Raw genomic sequence first — 19,277 nt, 5'->3', positions numbered from 1 at the left:
AAACAGGTAAAAACAGGTACCTGTGTTCAGGTAAAACTTATTCAGTGTCTTCTATTTAGATTAGAGCTTCTCAAACAATGTTCTGCATGCAAGTCACCCAAAAAGCGTGCCAACCATGTGGCCTCCCCAACCCTTCCCACACCCAGGTTCAGGAAACTCGGAAATGTGCATTTTCGGATCGCAAGTCTCCCGGGTAATCCTGATGCAAGTGGTTCTGACTGTACCCGGAGAAACTCTCTCCAGTCGGTGTCCAAATCCACCTGAGCCAACCAACAACGTGCCGTCTCACCAGGCCGCCCGTGTAGGTTCGCTTACGAACCTCCTCGTAAGACGGAGTTCACGGAATGACACTGTGAGCCTGCCACCGTGTAAGGAACAGCCCAACCCCACGAGATGGAGACTTACACCTACAGACATGCACACCAAATAGACAGACAGACAGACAGACAGACAGGTAGATAGATAGATAGATAGATAGATAGATAGATGATAGATAGATAGAAACGTATAAATGTGATTTGTTGTCGAACCGTGTACTTTGCGAGGGAGAAGCACGCATCAACAATTTTTCCAGGACAAGAGGCATGAGCCAAGGCTTTCCAGAATGTCTCGTGGTCTCACTGAGGGTTGTTCTCATGACTTCCCTGTTCCTCCCCTACGACAAACCGAGGAATACATTTTTCTCTTGACTCAGAATGAACAGCCGGGCCATCGCTTTCCTTTTTATCCCATGAACGCTTAACCACGTACCGATTGAGGCCTTCCCCTTCTCACTGACGCCCGCTGACACCTTGGAGCTGAATGCCACCCGCCTTCTGCAACTGTGCAAAGGTTAAAAGTTTGCATTTTAAAGGCAGACGCTTCAGGGCGCCTGGATGGCTCAGTCCATTGAGCACCCCGACTCTTCATTTTTGGCTCGGGTCATGATCTCACGTCTCATTAAACGGAGCCCCGCCTCGGGCTCTGCGCTGACAGCACGGAGCCTGCTTGGGATTCTCTCTCTCCCTCTCTTTCTCTCGCTCTCTCAAAATAAATAAATAAAAATTAAAAATAAAATAAAATAAAAGCAGATGCTTAGAAATAAGTATTTTTTTCAGCAATCTTTATGACTTGCACGGATGAGCGTCAGTCCGTGTGTTTAGCTAGAGGGAGACACACATGCCAGGTGGAGCCAGGTTTGGAAAACTCTCTCCGTGGGCAGAGCATTCGAGGCCCAAGACGTGCCCGAACGAGGTGCCCGGGTCCCGGAGCCAGGGCTGAGTTGCAGACGCCGCAGCTGGACAGGGCCGTCCCCGGGTCCTGCAATCTCACGGCCACATTGGGGAATTCTCTGGACGGTGCAATGCGGCCGTGTGGGCGGGCCTGAGTGGGTGTGGGTGTGGGCGCGTGTGTTCATCTGTGTGCCTGTGTATGACCACACCTACTTGAAGCTTGACCAATAACTGAAAGGCTGACGGCTTGCAAAATCAGCCACAGCTCTCTTACAAACACTATCAACCGAATAACTGCCTGCGTTTGGTATGAAGCAACTGAAGGAGGGAAGAGCTGGAAGAGGCCTTTCTTCAGGGGATGAAACCAATCTTTGCACAAAAACGTCAGTATGAGCCAATCTGCACGACCGTCAGTCCACCCAGCCAGCTGACATTTAATGAGCACCTACTATAAACCGGGAACGGTGGGGGGGGGGGGGGCTCTGACTTCATTGAATCGGTCCTTTGCCTCTTCCCCGTATAAACAGCTCTCCTGATCTCTGAACATTTTACTCAAGGTAGGAAGCGTCCAGTCTGTCCCTCGTTGGCAATGATATTGACGACATCGAAGCACATTGATAGCACGACAGAAACATGACCCCGTCCGTATACAGTGTGAGCACATCACGCGTTACCTCCTGGGCCGGTGAGGCTCTCAGGAGCCAAGACAAGAATCTTCAATACGGGCCTGTCCTCAGATGGATTCTCTGGTCTTAGAGAACTAACAAAAACTTCGTTTCGCCTGACTTGAAGAAATGACGCTCTGAAGAAACAAGGCTAAGGCTGAGAGGGGTTGTGTGGGTGGGCGCTCTTCGGGTCTGTACCTCATCCTGTTCACGTCCAGACAGCGTCCGAGGCAACGGCGTCCCTGCCCCCTGCTCCTCCCCAGGAACTCCCCTGCTCTCCAGCCTTTTTTAGGTACCCCACGTCCAGGACGCGTGCCTCAGACCATCTGCATTTCCGTTATGGTTCCCCCTCCGCAGGAACTGCCTTTTGTGCGACGGCCCAGGATCGAGTCCCGAGTTTCGGGTCAGCAGCTCGGGGGCTATGGTCAAACCAAAAGGGGGGAGCTTCCGTACAAAAGCCAACTGCCTTTCAGTCAACATCGAAACCTGTTTTGTCCCCGTCACGGGGCACACATGAGACTTCATGTCTGCTGTCTCCTATAAAGGTCTCACAACATGCCTCCGAGGTGGCCCCAAAGGATGATGCCTTTCGTATCAAGGCATCAAGCAGTCTTGCTGAAAGCCACCGCCCAGCAACCACCCCGGGGAGCAGCCCGGGCCACGGACCCAAGCCAGACGTTCTGCCAAGTACTGCATGCTTTGCACTCTATTTGGAAGGTGCCGGAGGTCCGTGAAAGTGGCCGCGTGCAGGAGAAGGGGCAGCGGGATGAGACGCACACCCTGAGCGGATCTGAGCCTGCGGCCACCCCGCTTCACGGAGGTGAAGGTCAGTGACCCCTGGAGCAAGACGGAGTCCAGTCTGTGCGGACCTCGCTCGTGCACTGGCAGCCTTTTGTGCCTTCTCCCCTCGCTTGGTGTTCATGGAGAACCTACCTCAGGCCAGCCCTGTACTTGGCCATGGAGGTTGGGCCTTTCGGGGGGGCTTGCGTTGTACTCAGGGAGGAAGCCACTCAGCAAACACTCACGTGAATGGACAGTGGAGTGACAGCCGGGAGACCAAGAGGGCGGAGGGGGTTGAGGTCAGCAGGTGGAATGGGGAATGGCTTTCGGCGGGGCCTTCGGGAAAGGCCTCTCCGAGGAGACATTTGCACCGAACGCTCGTGAAGGACAGAACTACCTGGAACCAAGGGTTTCAGGCTGAAGTGACCCTGATTCCAAGCCCCTGAGGCCAAGCCACAGGGTGACCAGATGGCTGCAAGGAGTGACAGAGGGGAGCCCACAGGGGCCGTGTTAGGAGCCGAGATTTAACCCAGCAGCTAACGGAAGAGACCCAGGGCAGGCAGGCCCGTCTGAACGCGGACTTGGCCTCCTGTTAACAGTAGTCCCCGGGAGAAGTCAGTTGACCCCCGGGAGCTCCATTTTCCTCATCAGGGAAATTGTGATATAAGGATTCCTATTTTCCAAGGGGCGCCTGGGTGACTCAGTCGGTTAAGGGTCTGACTTCGGCTCAGGTCAGGATCTCACGGTCCGTGAGTCAAGCCCCGAGACGGGCTCTGTGCTGACAGCTCAGAGCCTGGAGCCCGCTTTGGGTTCTGGGTCTCCCTCTCTGTTCCTCCCCCCTCATGCTGTCTCTCTCTCTCTCTGTCTCTCTATCAAAAATAAACATTAAAAAATAAAAAAAAAAACAATTCCTATTTCCCAAGATATCACGAGATGGTGCCTTCACACTGCTTACCCAAAACCCTGACACCTGTTAAGGACCCACAAAGCAGTGACTGTGTCTGTGGTAGTTTTGGCTTTCTGCAGCTCGTTTCCTCTGAAAAGTCATCTTTCCCATCACCTTCAGTTTTTTGCTAAACAAGTGAGTTCGTGGCATTTTCCTCAAGTTCAGGGCTATTGCTTTGGTTTGAGTTTAGAATTACTTCTGTGGCAAAGAGTCATTCTGGTTCTCAGAATCGGGACGACAGGCCAGGGTGAGCTGGAATTTTCAATTTTGAGCACGAACCGTGATGCCTCCCAGCTTTGTATTTTGCCAGCTAAGAAGTCTTTTTCGAAAGCATACCACGTAGAATGAAAATGTAGCACTTCATGCAAAAACAAGGATATTTAAGAGGGGCGCCTGGGCGGCTCGGTCAGTTAAGCTGCCGACTCTTGGTTTCCGCTCAGGTCACGACCTCACGGTTTGTGCGATCGAGCCCTGCGCTGGGCTTTGCGTTGACAACGCAGAGTCTGCTTGGGATTCTCTCTCTCCGTCTCTCTCTGCCTCTCCCCCACGTGTGCTCTCTCAATCTCTTTCTCAAAAATAAACTTTTTTTTTTTTTAAAAAAGAATATTTACCACCAAATAATCTCAGAGAAAGGGCACTTCTTCCCCTGAAAGGTCATTTTTCGTAGGTTTCCATCCTCTCTTTGTCTCTCCCGCGCGCGCACACACACACACACACGCACAGACACGCACACGCACGCTCAGTGGACATTCCACCACAGGTGGACAGACTCCTGCTGGCCTGCGTTTACAGTCACTCCCCCAGGCCATGGAGGGTGCCGGATGCCAGAGGCAGGCAGGCCAAGCTCGACGGCACCCTAGGAGCATCTGACCTGCTGGGACGATCACTCTGCGCTCGTTCGTGGTCATGTTTGGGGGCGGAATGTGCTTCTCCTCCATGTAGCTGCCATAATTCATGCCGACGGTGTCTGGGGCACCCGCCATCTTCCCGCCTTTTGCCATGCTGCATTCATCCGGGGAGTTTCTGAAGGAGAAGAAGATACATTCTTCCATTATTGCTGCCCCCCGGCCGGCCTGTGATCCACAGAGAGAACGGAGCAAGGGTGTGGTGGAGAGAGGCGGACGGAGAAGGGAGGAGAGTCAACGGGCAAATACGGTGTCTGCTCAGGGCTGAATAGCCCTGTCCCCCCAAAACTCCTTTCCTGAAGCCCTGACAAATGGAACGGTATTCAGAAGTGGGGCCTTCGGCAGGTGATCACATGAGGTCACAACGGCGAGGCCCCCATGACGGGATCAGTCCCTTACAAGAAGCAGAAGGGACCCGGGGACTCTCCCTCTCTGTCTCTGCCACTGAGGATACACTGAGAAGGTGGCCGTCCACAGCCCAGACCCTGGCCTCGCCGGCACCTTGACCTTGGACTTCCAGCCCCCAGAACTGTGGGAAATAAATTAATAAATTTGTGTCACGTAAGCCCCCCAGTCTGCGGCATTTAGCTATGCCAGCCCGAGGGGACTAGTGCACTGCCCACCCTCGGCTGAAGCCCGGGGCGGCCTGGAGGGAAGCAAGTTGCCAGCTGGCTTCTGTTTCTTAAGCCAGAGCCTTCTGAAACTGTCATGTCAAAACTCCACTGGTGACAGCTGTTTGGAAACACTTGCAAGGAACAGTGAACCGCCACGGTCCTGTCTCCGTGACTGTAAACAGGCCATGTACCGTATGCACAGAGGTGACCCCAGCTCGGACAGCTGGGTTTATCCTCCAACGACATTCGCCTTCAAAACCTCAGAATGAAATCCGTGTGTTCAGTTTCAACTCCCTATAGCCAATCATGAGATATGGACCTTTGGAGGCTCACACTGTCCCTAGCCGAGACACTGGCAGGCGGGGCAGGGACGGGGGCAGACCTGGCAGCCTGGGAGGTGGCCGGAGAGTGGACTCAGCTGCCCCTAGGGGTTGGGATGGGGTGTGAAACCAGCCATGAGGACGGATGCAGATAGGAGTCAGCCGCTGGCCCTCTGACGACCACTCACAGGGCCACTACCATTAGGAAGGCAGTGGCAGCCATTTGGATAAAGACAAACCCTGCCTTCTTTCTGGAAAAAGAAGAAAGGGACCATAAATATATGACGAAATCATATCTAACAGGGAACCCCCCAAAAGGAAAATCCAACGCAACCAGGAAACAGAAAAATATGTCAATGCCTTTTAGAAGGTTAGCCCACAGCTCATTAACTTCGAGACCACTGTAGATGAGGGGCCTTGATAGTTGGGTTATATCTTCTAAGGTGGGTTTCCAGAAATTGCCTCTCAAGCTCTACCCCACACAGGATTTTCCTACTCTTGGGAATCTCCAAAACTCCACTGCATGTTGGATTCCCTCCCAGTGTCTAAGGCGTTGAGGTTGTGGGCTCCACTCCAATGAACTTTTCTTCGTCTCCTCCACACCTCACTAGTTGAAGCTCTGCATCCAACTTGTGGAATCATGGAACCATGGGCCTGGCATGGCCTTGACCTTCAAGCTTGAGAACATCAAAACCCTCTGAGCCAGAAGGGCACTCTCTGGGTGGGACAGGCCCGGAGTGGGATGGAGAAGGTCATTCGGGAGCCAAAGGCTTGGCAGGGGTGTGGACAGGAAGGGCAGACCAAGGGAAAGAGTGCCCTGGAAAAGAGGGAAAAGAGGAAAAAGAGCTCATTCAGCATCCTAGATCACTGAAAATACACACAGACCTGGTGCTGATGGAGACAGCCCAGGGCTGACAGCGAGGAAGGCGTAGGTACATCTACAGATAAAGATCATGGTCAGGGTCACAGGACTAAGGCCCCACCACAGGCCTGGAAATACATGGCTGTGTTTCACAGCATCCCCACAGCTGTACTAACACGAAGGAAATTTATAAACAATAACAGTCTGAGTTCCCATGGTGCACACTCTCTAGATTTCCATCACTGCCTACACATGCATTATTTCCTCCCGATGCTACTTTTCCTGGCTGCAGACACTTATCTCTAAAAGACTCATCCTAATATCACAACACGGAATGTCTTCACTTGACACTTAGTTTCCTATCCCTCTGGAAAATTCCAGCAGTTGAGGAGAAGGTGTGTGTTTTGGTGTATTTTCCTCGAGGAGAGAAGTTACTAGGGACAGGGGGACAGAGTCTAAAAGATTTGGTTCTTCAAGGAACAAGCTTTAGATGCTGTTCAGCAGATGAGCATAACTCTGGCAACAACTATAAAGTCTGGGATGAGCGTTGCAAGTTCACCCATTCACTCATCCATCTAGAGCATTTTTATTGAGTGCCTGCTGTATACCAGACACCATAAGTTCTCTCTTCTCCAGCAGGACAGGTAAGCTTTCCCATTCACCTTCCATTGAAAACCAAACCCCAAAAAACAAAAACAAGAAACAAAACAAAAGCAAAGCAAAAACAAAAAACAGAAGCAAAACAAAAACAAAACAGCCCTCAGACCCTATTTTCAAAAGCTGTGCCTTCAAGACAGTTGAAAAAAAAATCATCTTTTTTCCATTGTATTTTGTTTTAGCTTCAGGAGAAGATAGAATGGAACCAGGTTTTTGATCATTTCCAATAGTTTCTGTAAAAAAAAGCTCTAAGGGAACTCTGGCCCCCAGAGAGGGGAGAGGGTCACCCCCCAGGCCACTGACAAAGCTGGACTCCAAGCAGGTTATCAATACACAGTGGCCACAAGAGCCCCGGCTGTTCTGTTCTCACTTGCCAGGCATTTTCCCTGGTGTATTCTCTTGGGAATTTTAACAGACCAAGAGGAGCACACGGAAGTGTGGGCCCTGTCCTGAGAGCCTAACCATTAACAGTCTTCACGATAGCCTGGGGAGGCAGGTGCATACATCACATCCATTTTTCAGAGGCGTCAGCCAAGTACACAAAGGAGAAGGGCCTGCTCAGGTCGCAGAGCCAGGAGAGGTCAAAAGTAAGACTTGAAGCTGGGCAGCCTAACTCCCTGCCCCTGTGCAGAATGCCCCCACCAAGTCAAGGGAAGATGCTGTCCCTACAAGGTGGAATAAACCTGAACTTCAGAAAGGCGTTGACAACTCCCTGACCACGTGTTACTCTGGTTTAAGCCATGTGTTGCAATATTTGCACAATTCCTATTCTAGGGCATCACTGTAGCCCCAGGGCAGGTTCAATCCCGGGCACGGCGTGTGTGGGACCCAACGAAGGACACATATAAAAGAAAAAAAAAAACCTAAGTAAGAAATGGAGGCAATTCCAGGAGAAGAACATTTTTTTTCAGAGGATACATCTATTATTCAGACACTGCTTTGTTTAAAAAAAAAAAAAATCTCAACCTGATTCAGAGAACTGGAAAGTGTATTTTTAAAAGTCTCACAGTAAATACATTTTCAGTTCTTAGCGCAGGTGTGAGAAGAAAAGACCCACACTCTGCGGAATCTGCCTCCCGGCTTACGGCACTTGCAGCTTCAACATCGTGCACTCCGAGGCTTGTAAGTCATCAAAGAGAAACTTCCAGAAACAGTTTGGTACTCCCCCGGCAGCAAGCCCTGCCAAGAACAGAGGATCATGTGATCTCTACGCTACCTACCATGATAAGGGTTTGGGTGTTCAATGTATCGCTTTTGAAATGCACATAGCAAAGGGCATCCCTTTAAATGCTGTCTTCTTAGTATTTACATACGTGTTTCCTAGCAGTTTCTGTGAAGATTCTAAGGCAATTCATTAGATGCTTGCTAAATGGGTCATCATTTATATGAAATATGAAATACGAAATGCTCTGGTCTTATTGTTTGGGGCATGAATTTCTTCATTGCAAGTAAGGCATCCTTCAAGACATTTCTCTCAATGACGCTTTTCAGGGCATACGGAAGTTATTACGCAAACCCAAATCACAACGAGCTATCACCTCACGCCTATCAGGAGGGCTACTGCAAAAAACAAAAGATGACAAATGTTGGCGAGGACGCAGAGAAATCGGAACTTTTGCATACTCTTGGTGAGGATGCCCAATGGTACAGCTGTAATGGAACGCCGTGGGGAGGTCCCCGAAAGTCTTTTTTAAGACAATCGTATGATCCAGGGATCTCATCTTTGCATATTCATCCAAAAGAATGGAAATCCAAATCTCAAAGCGATATTAGCACTCCTCTGTTCCTTACAGCTAATATTCCCGATGGTCAAGGTGTGGAAACGAATGTCCACGGATGGCCCGGTGGATGAAGAAACTGTGGTACGTGCAACAGTGTGCTCATCCTCCTGTAAAAGAAGGGAATCCTATAACGCACGACAAAGGCTGGGCCTTGAGCACGTTATGCTGAGTGACATAGATGGGTCACCGACGAACAAAAGCCGGTTTCCGCTTCATGTGAGGTAAGTCACATTCAGAGAACTGAATAGTGGGACAGTGGTTTCCAGGAGCTCGGGCAGGCGGGGAGATGGGGGGTTACCAACCAATAAGCATAAAGTTTCAGTCAAGCAGGATGGAAAAGCTCTCGAGACCTGCTCTCCAATATTCTAGCCTTTGGTCAACAATAACGTGTACCTCAAACTCTGTTAAAAAGGTATAGATCACTGGGGGACGGCACAGAGCCCTCTTTGTATCCTCTCTCTTCTGCTCTCTCTGCCCCTTCCCTGTTCACACTCTTTCTCGAAAATAAATAAAATAAATACTTCAAAAAAAACGAACAAAGAAAAAAGGGGTATAGATCTCATGTCAGGTGTTTACCACATTGAAATAAAATAAATTGGAAATGACTGGGTCTTAGCCACATTCTCGTATTCACATTTTCGGGTCTGGGTTCAGTGTGTAACCCGAAAAACACTGGTTTTGACAATCCCATAGAGAATGTGGCATCAGAGAGAGGGATCGGGAGCTGGGAGGACAGCTGCTCCCCTCTGTCACAGCAGAAGAAATCCCACCTTGGGCTGAGCTCGCCCCAGGAGGGGAAGGCTGGTGCAGAAACAAGAATTTCACTAAGGCACCTGACGAAAGCTGGGGTGCCATATCGCTTCCCAACTCCCCCAGTGCCCTCTTGGGGCCACACAGCTTTGGGAGTTTAGTCTCCCAAAGGAGCAACCTCACAGAACCCCATGGCACACGCATATAACTGTGGCCACTCCAGGGGATATGGAAATAGTGCAGAAAGACCCTTCTACCTTCACCTAGAAAAGATGGCACCACGGTGCCCTTCTTCAGAAAACCGCACACACATGCCCAACTCAGTTGGCTTGTCGAGCCTCAGTGAACTAAACATTCGGAAAGAGCATTTGCAGAATCAAGTTCTCATGAATCGAGACAGTGAGTGCTGACTTCGTAAGGCATACTAGCATTTCAAATCGACGATCGAAGGGGCAGGCAAAGAATACCCAATAAATTGGAAATTGCACTAAATTTAAATTCAGGTGAGATGTCAGCCATGTCCCCGAACCCAACTGGGTTCTGACAGAGTTTCAGAATCAAGGGGCTGGAAGAATCTCCATCCCCAACCCCCCAGGCATGACTCTCCGGAAGCTACTTAGACCAACAAATGTTTAGTTCACGTTACTAATGTTTTTCTAGGGAAGAGGTTCCATCATTCTCCTCTGCAACTTTAGAGTTATATTTATGTGGGCGTGTGGTGGTTTCGAATCTACTTTCTTCCTTTACCCTTCCTCAAACTATGTGAGGTTTACGAGGCATAGAAGACGACACGATATAAGACAGTTATAAAAACGCACACGAGACAAAATGATAACATAAATAATCAAAGGCATGGAAGTGAATTTAATGTAAGGGCAGAAAAGTAACCAATCACGAGATAAAATCAGCACATTGAGTAGGCTTACTACTTATGGTTGCTAGAGGTAGGACACTAATTTATCTCTGAGCTTCCTACTGGCCAAAGCAAAGAAGGAAATGCATCCCGTCACTATTCAAGGTGTCAGAAACATTAAGATGAACCAGGTCTTAGCAAGCAACATCCTTCCCAGTATCTGATAACAGATTCAGAGCATCGCACACAGTGTCAGGGTAGGGGTGGGGAGGGCTGGTGATAAAGCAGGGTGCTCCAAGCACTCAGGTCCCTGCTGCTTCGGCTACAGAAATCAAGAGACGGCACATCCTCACGAGTCCTCCATACCTGCCGTTTCTTGACCCTTTTGGAAAGAACTGGCCAACCAGGGAGGTCAGTGCAGGAATATTAAAAATAAGCAAATAATCAGGGCACCTCGGTGGCTCAGTCATTTAAGCATCTGACTCTTGATTTCTGCTGAGGTCATGATCTTACGGTTCATGAGTTTGAGCCCTGAGTCAGGCTCTGTGCTGACAGTGGGAAGCCTGCTTGGGAGTCTCTCTATCCCTCTTCCTCTCCCCTGCTAGCTCGTGATCTCTCTCTCTCTCTCTCTCTCTCTAAAAAATAAATAAATAAACATTAAAAAGATAAGGGAATATGGGGCGCCTGGGTGGCTCACTCGGTTAAGCATCCAACTTCGGCTCAGGTCATGATCTCACAGTTCAGGGGTTCAAGCCCCGCGTCGGGCTCTGTGCTGACGGAGCCTGCCTCGGATTCTGTGTCTCCCTCCCTCTCTGCTCCTCCCCCACTCGCGGTCTGTCCCTCTCTCTCAAAAATAAATAAGCATTAAAAAAAATTTTTTTTTTAATTTTTAAAAAGATAAGGGAACAATTGAAAAAACAAAAAAACCTGGAGAGACAGAATGGTCTATATCCCAGTTTCCAAAAATCTTCTGTTTCTATGTTTTAAACTCACATTTGCCCCTGAGAGCACCCAATGCACTGTGGGCAAACAAATATTTACAGACCTTACTTAGTTCATCTCCTACCTAGTATTTGACTGTTTACTCATCCCAGGACCAGCCTCAAGCTCTCTTCATGTATTTACATTGTAGTAAATGTATGGGCAACACATCTCACACAATGCCAAAGTCACGGTAAATGCCACATGTTAGCTGCTTCTTACGCACTTCACGCACACAACTCCACGAGGCCAATACCAGGAAACAGGAACCCCGTTACAGGTAAAGCACAGAGGCTGGGTAGGTGTGTTGTGTCCCAGGTGATATAACCAGCAGGGGAAGAGCCAGGATTTGAACTTAGGCACTCGGGGTCCTGAGTCTGAGTCCTCGATCACCACACTCTAGGACCTCCCCCGGTAGCCCCACACGAGTCGTCCGTCTCACGGACATGAAACACAACAGAATGGGCACCTGTTGGGTATTTTCAGAAGAATATCCTGGGAGTGGCCCTGAAGGCAGTCATGGAGAGATTTGCAGATGTGAGCTGAGCCACGTGCCCACAAAGGCAGGGCCTCCAGGGAGAAGCCAAAGATGATGTGTTTCTGGGGACATACATACGGATTTTGGTTAAGTCTAGTTTTGTTTTGTTTAAAGAATTAAAAAAAATTTTTTTTAATGTTTATTTATTTTTGAGAGAGAGAGACAGAGTGCGAGCTGGGGAGGGGCAGAGAGAGAGAGAGGGAGGCACAGAATCGGAAGCAGGCTCCAGGCTCCAAGCTGTCAGCACAGAGCCCAACACGAGGCTCGAACTCACAAACTGTGAGATCATGACCTGAGCTGAAGTCAGACACTTAACCTACTGAGTCACCCAGGCGCCAGCACCCCCCCCCTTTTTTTTTTTTTAGAAAACGCTGATCAACCCCATTTACAGTTGAATGTCAAATGTTCTCCCCACCAGACCTCCTGGGGGAGCTCAGCACGGTCGGTTGGTCGCTGCATGCTCTGCAGAGAGGATGGGCTAACGCTGGTGACTGTGACAGGAAATCTGGTCAGAGGTTCCCGGGCTAAGAGGCACAGCAGGAATGAACCTGACCCAGAATGTGGACCTAAGAACTGAGGACCAGGACAGAAGTTGGACCGTCGGGAAAGTAGTCAGTCTAAGGTTTTCAGATCGAGTGGAACACAGCCCGAGGCAAATCTTCATTTAGCTGTTGCCATACATAACACCCTATTTTATTTTTTTATTCTTTTTAAAGAACTCCTTTTTTAACTTTTTTTAATGTTTATTCATTTTTTGAGAGTGAGGGAAACAGAGCGTGAGCAGGGGAGGGGCAGAGAGAGAGGGAGACCCAGAATCCCAAGCAGGCTCCAGGCTCCGAGCTGTCAGCGCAGAGCCCGATGCGGGGCTCGAACTCACGAACTACGAGATCATGACCTGAGCCGAAGTTGGAGGCTTAACCGACTGAGCCACCCAGACACCCCAAAGAACTTTTTTTTTTTTAATGTTTATTTTTGAGAGAGAGAGAGAAAGAGAGAGAGAGAGAGGGCGTGAGCACGTGAGCAGGGGAGGGGCAGAGAGAGAGGGAGACAGAGGATCCGAAGCAGACTGTCTACTGACGGCAGTGAACCCAACATGGGGCTCCAACTCACCAACTGTGAGATCATGACCTGAGCTGAAGTAGGACGCTTAAGCGACTGAGCCACCCGGGGGGCTTATTTTAAAAAGGGATAATGTGCCTGTAAAAATGTACCGAGAAATTAAAACTGGGGCTTTGTTTTTGAAAAAAACAAAATAAACTTGGCATCTGACATTGAGTTTCTCACATCAGAGGCTACGGACAGCAGGGTAGACTCCATCATGGAAAGAGCCCGCAGCGAACGGCACAGACGTGGCCATTAGCTTGACAAGGACGGAGACTCAGCCCTGTACTGTCGTCTGTGCTGTGTGAATGGACCTCATTTATCCAAGAATGTCGCTGAACGCAGCCCCAGGCGACAGCCCTGAGCTCACCAGCCACATTAAATCTGTGATTCACCCTCGCTTCAGAATAGTTAGCAGAGGCTTTGGAACTTAGAAAAAGTCCACAGCAAGGCAAAATCAAATTTGGAAAATCAAGGTACTTCTTCTGGAAGCGGGTAGATGGGGCGCCTGGGTGGCTCAGTCGGCTAAGCATCCGACTTCGGCTCAGGTCATGATCTCACAGTCCGTGGGTTTGAGCCCCTCACGGGGCTCTGTGCTGACAGCTCAGAGCCTGGAGCCTCCTTCAGATTCTGTGTCTCCCTCTCTCTTTCTGTCTGCCCCTCACCTGCTCACACTCTGTCTCTCTCTCAAAAATAAATAAACTTAAAAAAGAAATTAGAAGCGGGTAGAGACAAACCCACGATCCTCTCGAAAATCTACTTCTTCTGCAAAACCCATCCTTCTTCCTGTCCCTGAGTTCCTCTTGCACGTAGAGACAACTCTCCACTGCCTTTCTCTCCACCACATGCTGGGGGAGTGTTCTTGAGCTCTGCTTCCAGAATGATCTTCCCCAAATTCAAATCCACACTGGTCACGTGCATCCTAAGCCCTGCGCTGGACCACAGGACCTTCGGATTAACACACACGTCCCAGACTCTCTGGGTCTCCTCAATTCATTCGTTTCTCCAACCAGTATTTACGGAGCAAATCTCTCTGCTAGGCCCTGTCCTAGGTGCTGGGGATACATCGGGGTCCCTATTCTCACAGTGTCTGCATCTGAGCGGCGAGAGCCCCTCTCCCCTGCTACACGTTCTCTTGCCCTCGTTCACAATGGTCCTGATCACCCCAACTCTTATGCGGATAAGCAAGTTCATGTCGCTAGCACGCAGCCTTCAGCTCGTCGCCGTTTACTGGAACGTCACCATCTTCCAGAATGTTCTTTTTAGTTCATTGGGTGGCGAAGCTCCGTGAGAGAAATACAAAGGTGTTCTTTGGCAGTTCTGCCCTGACAGTCCAGAGAGGTCCGTTCCGAGAGAGGGTCCACGGGAGGCTGGCCGGGGCAAAGTGCATACTTGGTTCTAATCGACCGAACAAACTCCTAATCGAGTTCCATGGCGTGGACTGAGGCAAGTCGCTACAAAAGGCATTTTCAGGCCCCCAGACAAGGAGGGGATTGTCTGGAGAGCGCCGGGGTAATTTGTGGGTCTGTTTTATTTCTGAATCAGAGGCAGTGGAAAAGCCGCTTCAGACCCCACGGCTGAGCGGCGGGCGGAGCTTGGCAGTGATTCATGGAGAGCTCCCCGCTCGCACTGAAACTGGAGATGTTTGTCTTCACAGCTGGGTGTTATTTTTACCCTTGCTAAATATGCTCTCTTACACCTGGAATCCCAGTCTCTTCCCTCCAGCCCTGTCCCCTTCCCCCCCTCTCCAAAGCAGTTGAAGACTAAGTTAATTAAAAAGTCACCACCAACTCACCAACAGTTAGTTCTTTGTCCCTGCAAGGGGTTTGAAGCTTTCCCGAGTTTCTTCATTTAAGTTTATATTTCTCTTTACAGCTGAGAGCGGGTACCAGCCAGACCGTGTTACGTTTCGGTCCTGAAATCTCGGGGTGGGGGGCCATGCGTCCTTTCGGGCTTCATCATTTGGAAATAAAATGTGCTATAGAATAAGATCTCGACGAAGAGTTACATACACAGGATGAGATGTGGCTTCTCTTCTGTCTCGTGAGTTGTCTTTGTTGTTGTCGTTGTTTGTTTGATACACTTCATTTCTCAGAGAGGAAAGAATGAAGCCCAGTAGGCACCAAGGGCCTTCAGTCTTTTATTTGCATAACAGGCTATGCAAATTCTGGTTAACCAAAATGATTTCACTTTCAAGATAGAAAATCCCAAGGCGGTCCCCCTGTCCCGCTGCCAATACCCGCACTGACCCAACGGAACTTTCTGGCATCCTGACGGGGGGCAGGACTCCGAGGCTCTCCTACTCTACAAAATTGCGCCCATCCACTCGACACCCCAAGAGATGTCGAAGGAGGTAATGAGTGGCTGCTGAGGAGAAGGGATGAGAAGTCTGCTCCAGACAGAGACGCGGCGGCAGAACCTCGGTCTCCCTCCCGACAGTTCCCTGGGTGAGGCTCTGGGTCCACGTCCCAGTTTTGCAGCCCGATGAACTGACATCTGTAAAGACTCAAGGTCCCTTACAAGTGGGACAAGCTATTACTAACTGGCCTCCCTGTCACGGTTCGGAAAACTCACTAGCTTGCAAGGCTCCCACCCGGTGACTTGGAAGGTGGCCAAACAAGGCATCTTGGATGCCAATCTGATTCAGAACCCTGAGGCAGACAGGAGTAAGTGAGATTAGCATTGGGAACTTCTCTGTCCTAACAGAATACATGAAGTCTTATAGCAAATGTAGAAAAATAAAGACTAAGTCAAATCTCCATGAGTCAAAGGAGAAAGGCACGGAGAGAGAGTGGTCCCAGCGAACCACGTTCAAATACCAAATATTGAGTGTCGCAGGTACAATGAAAGACTCTGGCATTAAAAGACCTTCAGCAGAGACCTACTCTCAGAAAGACCTACTACCTGCCTCATTCTGCAGGTAGTAGGTGGGCACAGCACAACACAACATAACACAACTGACGTGCAGGGTGGTTGAACGGTTGCCATCCTAACACTGAGAATTTTTTTTTCAGTTTTCATTTTGGCCCAATGAGTATTTACTGAGAGCCACTGATGAGCTTGGATGGCCAAGTCCCTCCAACCCGCTTGTTGTTTTTAAAATGTGGTTTTATCTGGGGACATGTCATGAAGGTAGCGTGAAGGTGAGTCCAGGTAAATTGGCCCACTGGAATAAAACGAAACGAGGGGGAAGGAATGGTTTTTAAACGCGCACCACATGCAAGGAACCAAAACGGTCAGTGTTTGGATGTAATGCCTCTCAGTGGACAAGGCATAGGACGTAGAGCTTGTGTGTCCCTGCCAACACAGAAAAGCTGTCTGGCTAAAGGAAGCAGCCTGAGGGAGTGGAGAGGAGGCCAGGCCTGGGGTCACACGGCCTATGACAGGTAGATGTGAGCAAGATCAGAAAACTTAGAGACTCAACAGTTTTCCTCCGTGAGACGGGTATAAACGTAATGTCACTCATACATCGGATAATACATCGTATATTAAAATCTATTAATAAATCATAGTTGGGCTGTGGATGTGCTGATAAATGCTCGTCTTCTTGGAGTCTTTCTTTTGTGTCCAGGAGGATGAGGTCACACCCTCATGCCTGCGATGGCTGGGCCCCAGACATCCCTCTGTTCCGTACTTGCCACGGGATCTCCCAGAACCTTCCTCACCCCTGACGGACCGTGAGCTTCTTTTCACCCATCTTCATAGCAGCTAACGCAGTGCATGATGTGAGCACCAATTAGATGTTAATTTACGAAAAGGTTTCTCAATTTTGACACTGTTGACGTCCGGGGCGGGAAGGTTCTTTCAGAGGTGAGTGGAGGGGGCGGGGGGTGGGGGCGGGGGATCCTCTTTTGTGTATCGTATAATGCTGAGCACCAGCTCTGGCCTCCAGCCACCAGATGCCAGGAATACCCCCCTCCCCCACTGTGACTATCAAAAGTGTTCTGCAGAGGCCCCTGGGGGGCTCAGTCGGTTAAGCGTCCAACCTCAGCTCAGGTCCTGATCTCGCGGTTTGTGAGTTCGAGCCCCGCGTCGGGCTCTGTGCTGACAGCTCAGAGCCTGGAGCCTGCTTCGGATTCTGTGTCTCCCCTCTCTCTCTCAAAAATAAATAAACGTTAAAAAAAAATTTTTTTTAAAGTGTCTGCAGACATTGCCAAATGTCCCCCGAGACACAATCACCAGGGTTGAGAAATGGTTTAATGAATTAAGATCCACTGAACTCAGGTGAGGAGGTGAGAGCCCCTCCCATTCTGCCCGGTGTTCATTAGCACTAAGTGCGTGGCCCCAACGTCTGGGCTGATACTGGAGGCGCCCGGGCTCTAACCTCGGGAGGATTCCCAGTGTGGTTTGTCCACGTCTCATTTGGAGTCTCCCCAACACCCTGGGCTCATCCCTACTTCCCGCCTTCTCCCTCCATAGGTCCAACCTGTCAGCAAAGCACATCAGTCCTACCTTCAAAATGGGTCCAGAATGCCACCACCTCTCAGCCAGGCACCACCGTCCCTCGCCCGAATTCCTGCACAGGACTCCTCCAGGAGGAGCCCGGGAGAGCCTGCTGACTCTGAGGAATGTCACGCCCCCACCTTCCTGCAGCACGCCGACAGTCTCCTCGCTCACTCAGAGGGAAGATCGCTGCACCTCATTGCCAGTTTGTGCCTTGGGTCACTAGGTGTCAGTCACGATTGTCCTCCAGCGCTCCAGGCTGACCTCGGGGCCTTTGCACAGAGCACTCCCTTCTCCTGGAATATTCTGCTGTTTGACCATGGGGCATTCTCCCTCACACCCTTCGGGATGTTATTCATGTGTCACTGTCTTAGAGACAGTGACCCATGTCACCCCATCTAGAGTGGCCCCCCTGTTTCCCCGCTTGATTTTTCTCCCTCACATCTACCATGATCCAACCTACTGTATGTTTAACTAGATGGCTCAACGGCCATCTTCCCCATGAGAAAGGGAACAGAGCAGGGCAGAAGTTTTTTGTGCTTTATGACTGTAGGTCGAGAACCAAGAATAGTGACCACACGTAGTAAGCTCTCAGTGAATTCTTGTTGGATGAATGAATGACCGCACGCACAGCCAGCGTGCCTGATGCCCAGACGGGCCAATCGGGTCACCCCCTTTTCTGTCATCGTCGTCACTCGGCAGATGCGTGTTCGTTAAATATGACGTCGAGAGCACCCTGCTGTCTGACGTGCGGCTGGAGTTATCCACCCAACGAGTCTTCTTCCCAGACCACAGAGAGAGGACAGACAGATAGACAGACCGACCGACTTCCTGGGAGCAGACCAACTTCTACACGTTGTATTCTCCCGGGCCACTCACTCTGCAGGGCACCCATTTTTCATCTCCCTCGACTCTGCAACAGAGTGGCGGTTCTCGGACCAGCGAGCACGGGAATCTCCAGAGGGCTCATTAAAACACCGAGTGCCAGGCTCCGTCCCCGAGTCTGGTCGGATTCGGCGGGTGTGGGGTGGCCTGAGAACTGCACGTCTAACGGCCCCCCCACCGCCCCGGCTGGTGCTGATGCTGCTGATCGCGGGGCTTCACTCTGGGCACCGCCGCCCTAGGGACCCCTCACCCACCCGACTCCAGCAAGAAGTTGAGGACCCCAGGGGGTCTGGGGACGGGGCCAGGGCAAGACTCACAGGCACGGCACACGAGTTCATTACGTTCCAGCTGCAACGAGCTTCCGGGTGGGCCTACACCGCCCTGCCGTTACCTCCAGGCGGGCTACGCGGAATTTTCACCGCCTTAGGAAGGGGGCAGGAGACGTCCGATGCACCTGACATCTGGCTGCATCTCCGAGTCAGAGGCGCCGAGGTGCCATGATGCAGCTGCTTTGCACACAATACTGCCCGCCTACTCACGGAAGGCAATTTTCTCGTGGGCCGTGTGCGTGTGTGTGTGTGTTATCTCTTGGCCCGTCTCGCCTGTCTGTAGGGGCCTGAGCCTTAGCAACCTCATGGCAAGTTAAGGCCATCAGCAGGGGGCTCACTAGAGGCCTCGCAGGCAGCAGAACTCCCCACAGGGCCTTTGTGTGTACCACGCTGGGAAACAGCTGGTTCAAGTTTGCACACGGACCGTCCTCCGCCGTGTGGACACGTGGGGGTTTCTGGTGCGTGAGGCTGGAGTGAAGAAAGGGGGAAGGCAGGGTGGCCACGGATTACCGAGGCTGAGAAATGACGTCCTGTGTCTACACAGCGTGCAGTTAGATCGGTGTCTACAGGAACCGTGCCCTCTGATACAGCAGTGGCCTAAGCCAAACCCACAATTACTTCCCCACGGGTTCGCAAGGCGGTGGTGCCTTTCTCTC

At 50.6% G+C, this 19,277-nt stretch overlaps 1 protein-coding gene across 5 annotated transcripts in view; it reads right to left on the bottom strand.

Moving 5' to 3' along the window:
- Nucleotides 1-19,277, bottom strand: part of ERG (ETS transcription factor ERG) — a 263,697-nt gene that overhangs the window by 38,125 nt on the left and 206,295 nt on the right. For 4 of the 5 annotated variants that reach the window (XM_042957218.1, XM_042957219.1, XM_042957217.1 and 1 more), the window contains one exon: nucleotides 4,474-4,625. In XM_042957218.1, the coding sequence (XP_042813152.1) occupies nucleotides 4,474-4,625 (152 nt within the window). Of the gene's footprint in view, nucleotides 1-4,473; nucleotides 4,626-17,416; nucleotides 17,817-19,277 lie in introns of those variants that run through there. The other variant, XM_015541232.2, reaches the window with a different exon arrangement.

The sequence above is a fragment of the Panthera tigris genome, chromosome C2 (assembly GCF_018350195.1).
Source record: "Panthera tigris isolate Pti1 chromosome C2, P.tigris_Pti1_mat1.1, whole genome shotgun sequence".
In the NCBI taxonomy this organism is placed as follows: Eukaryota; Metazoa; Chordata; class Mammalia; order Carnivora; family Felidae; genus Panthera; species Panthera tigris.
Note: the sequence above shows the minus strand (reverse complement) of the source record. Positions and strands in the feature narration are given on the sequence as shown.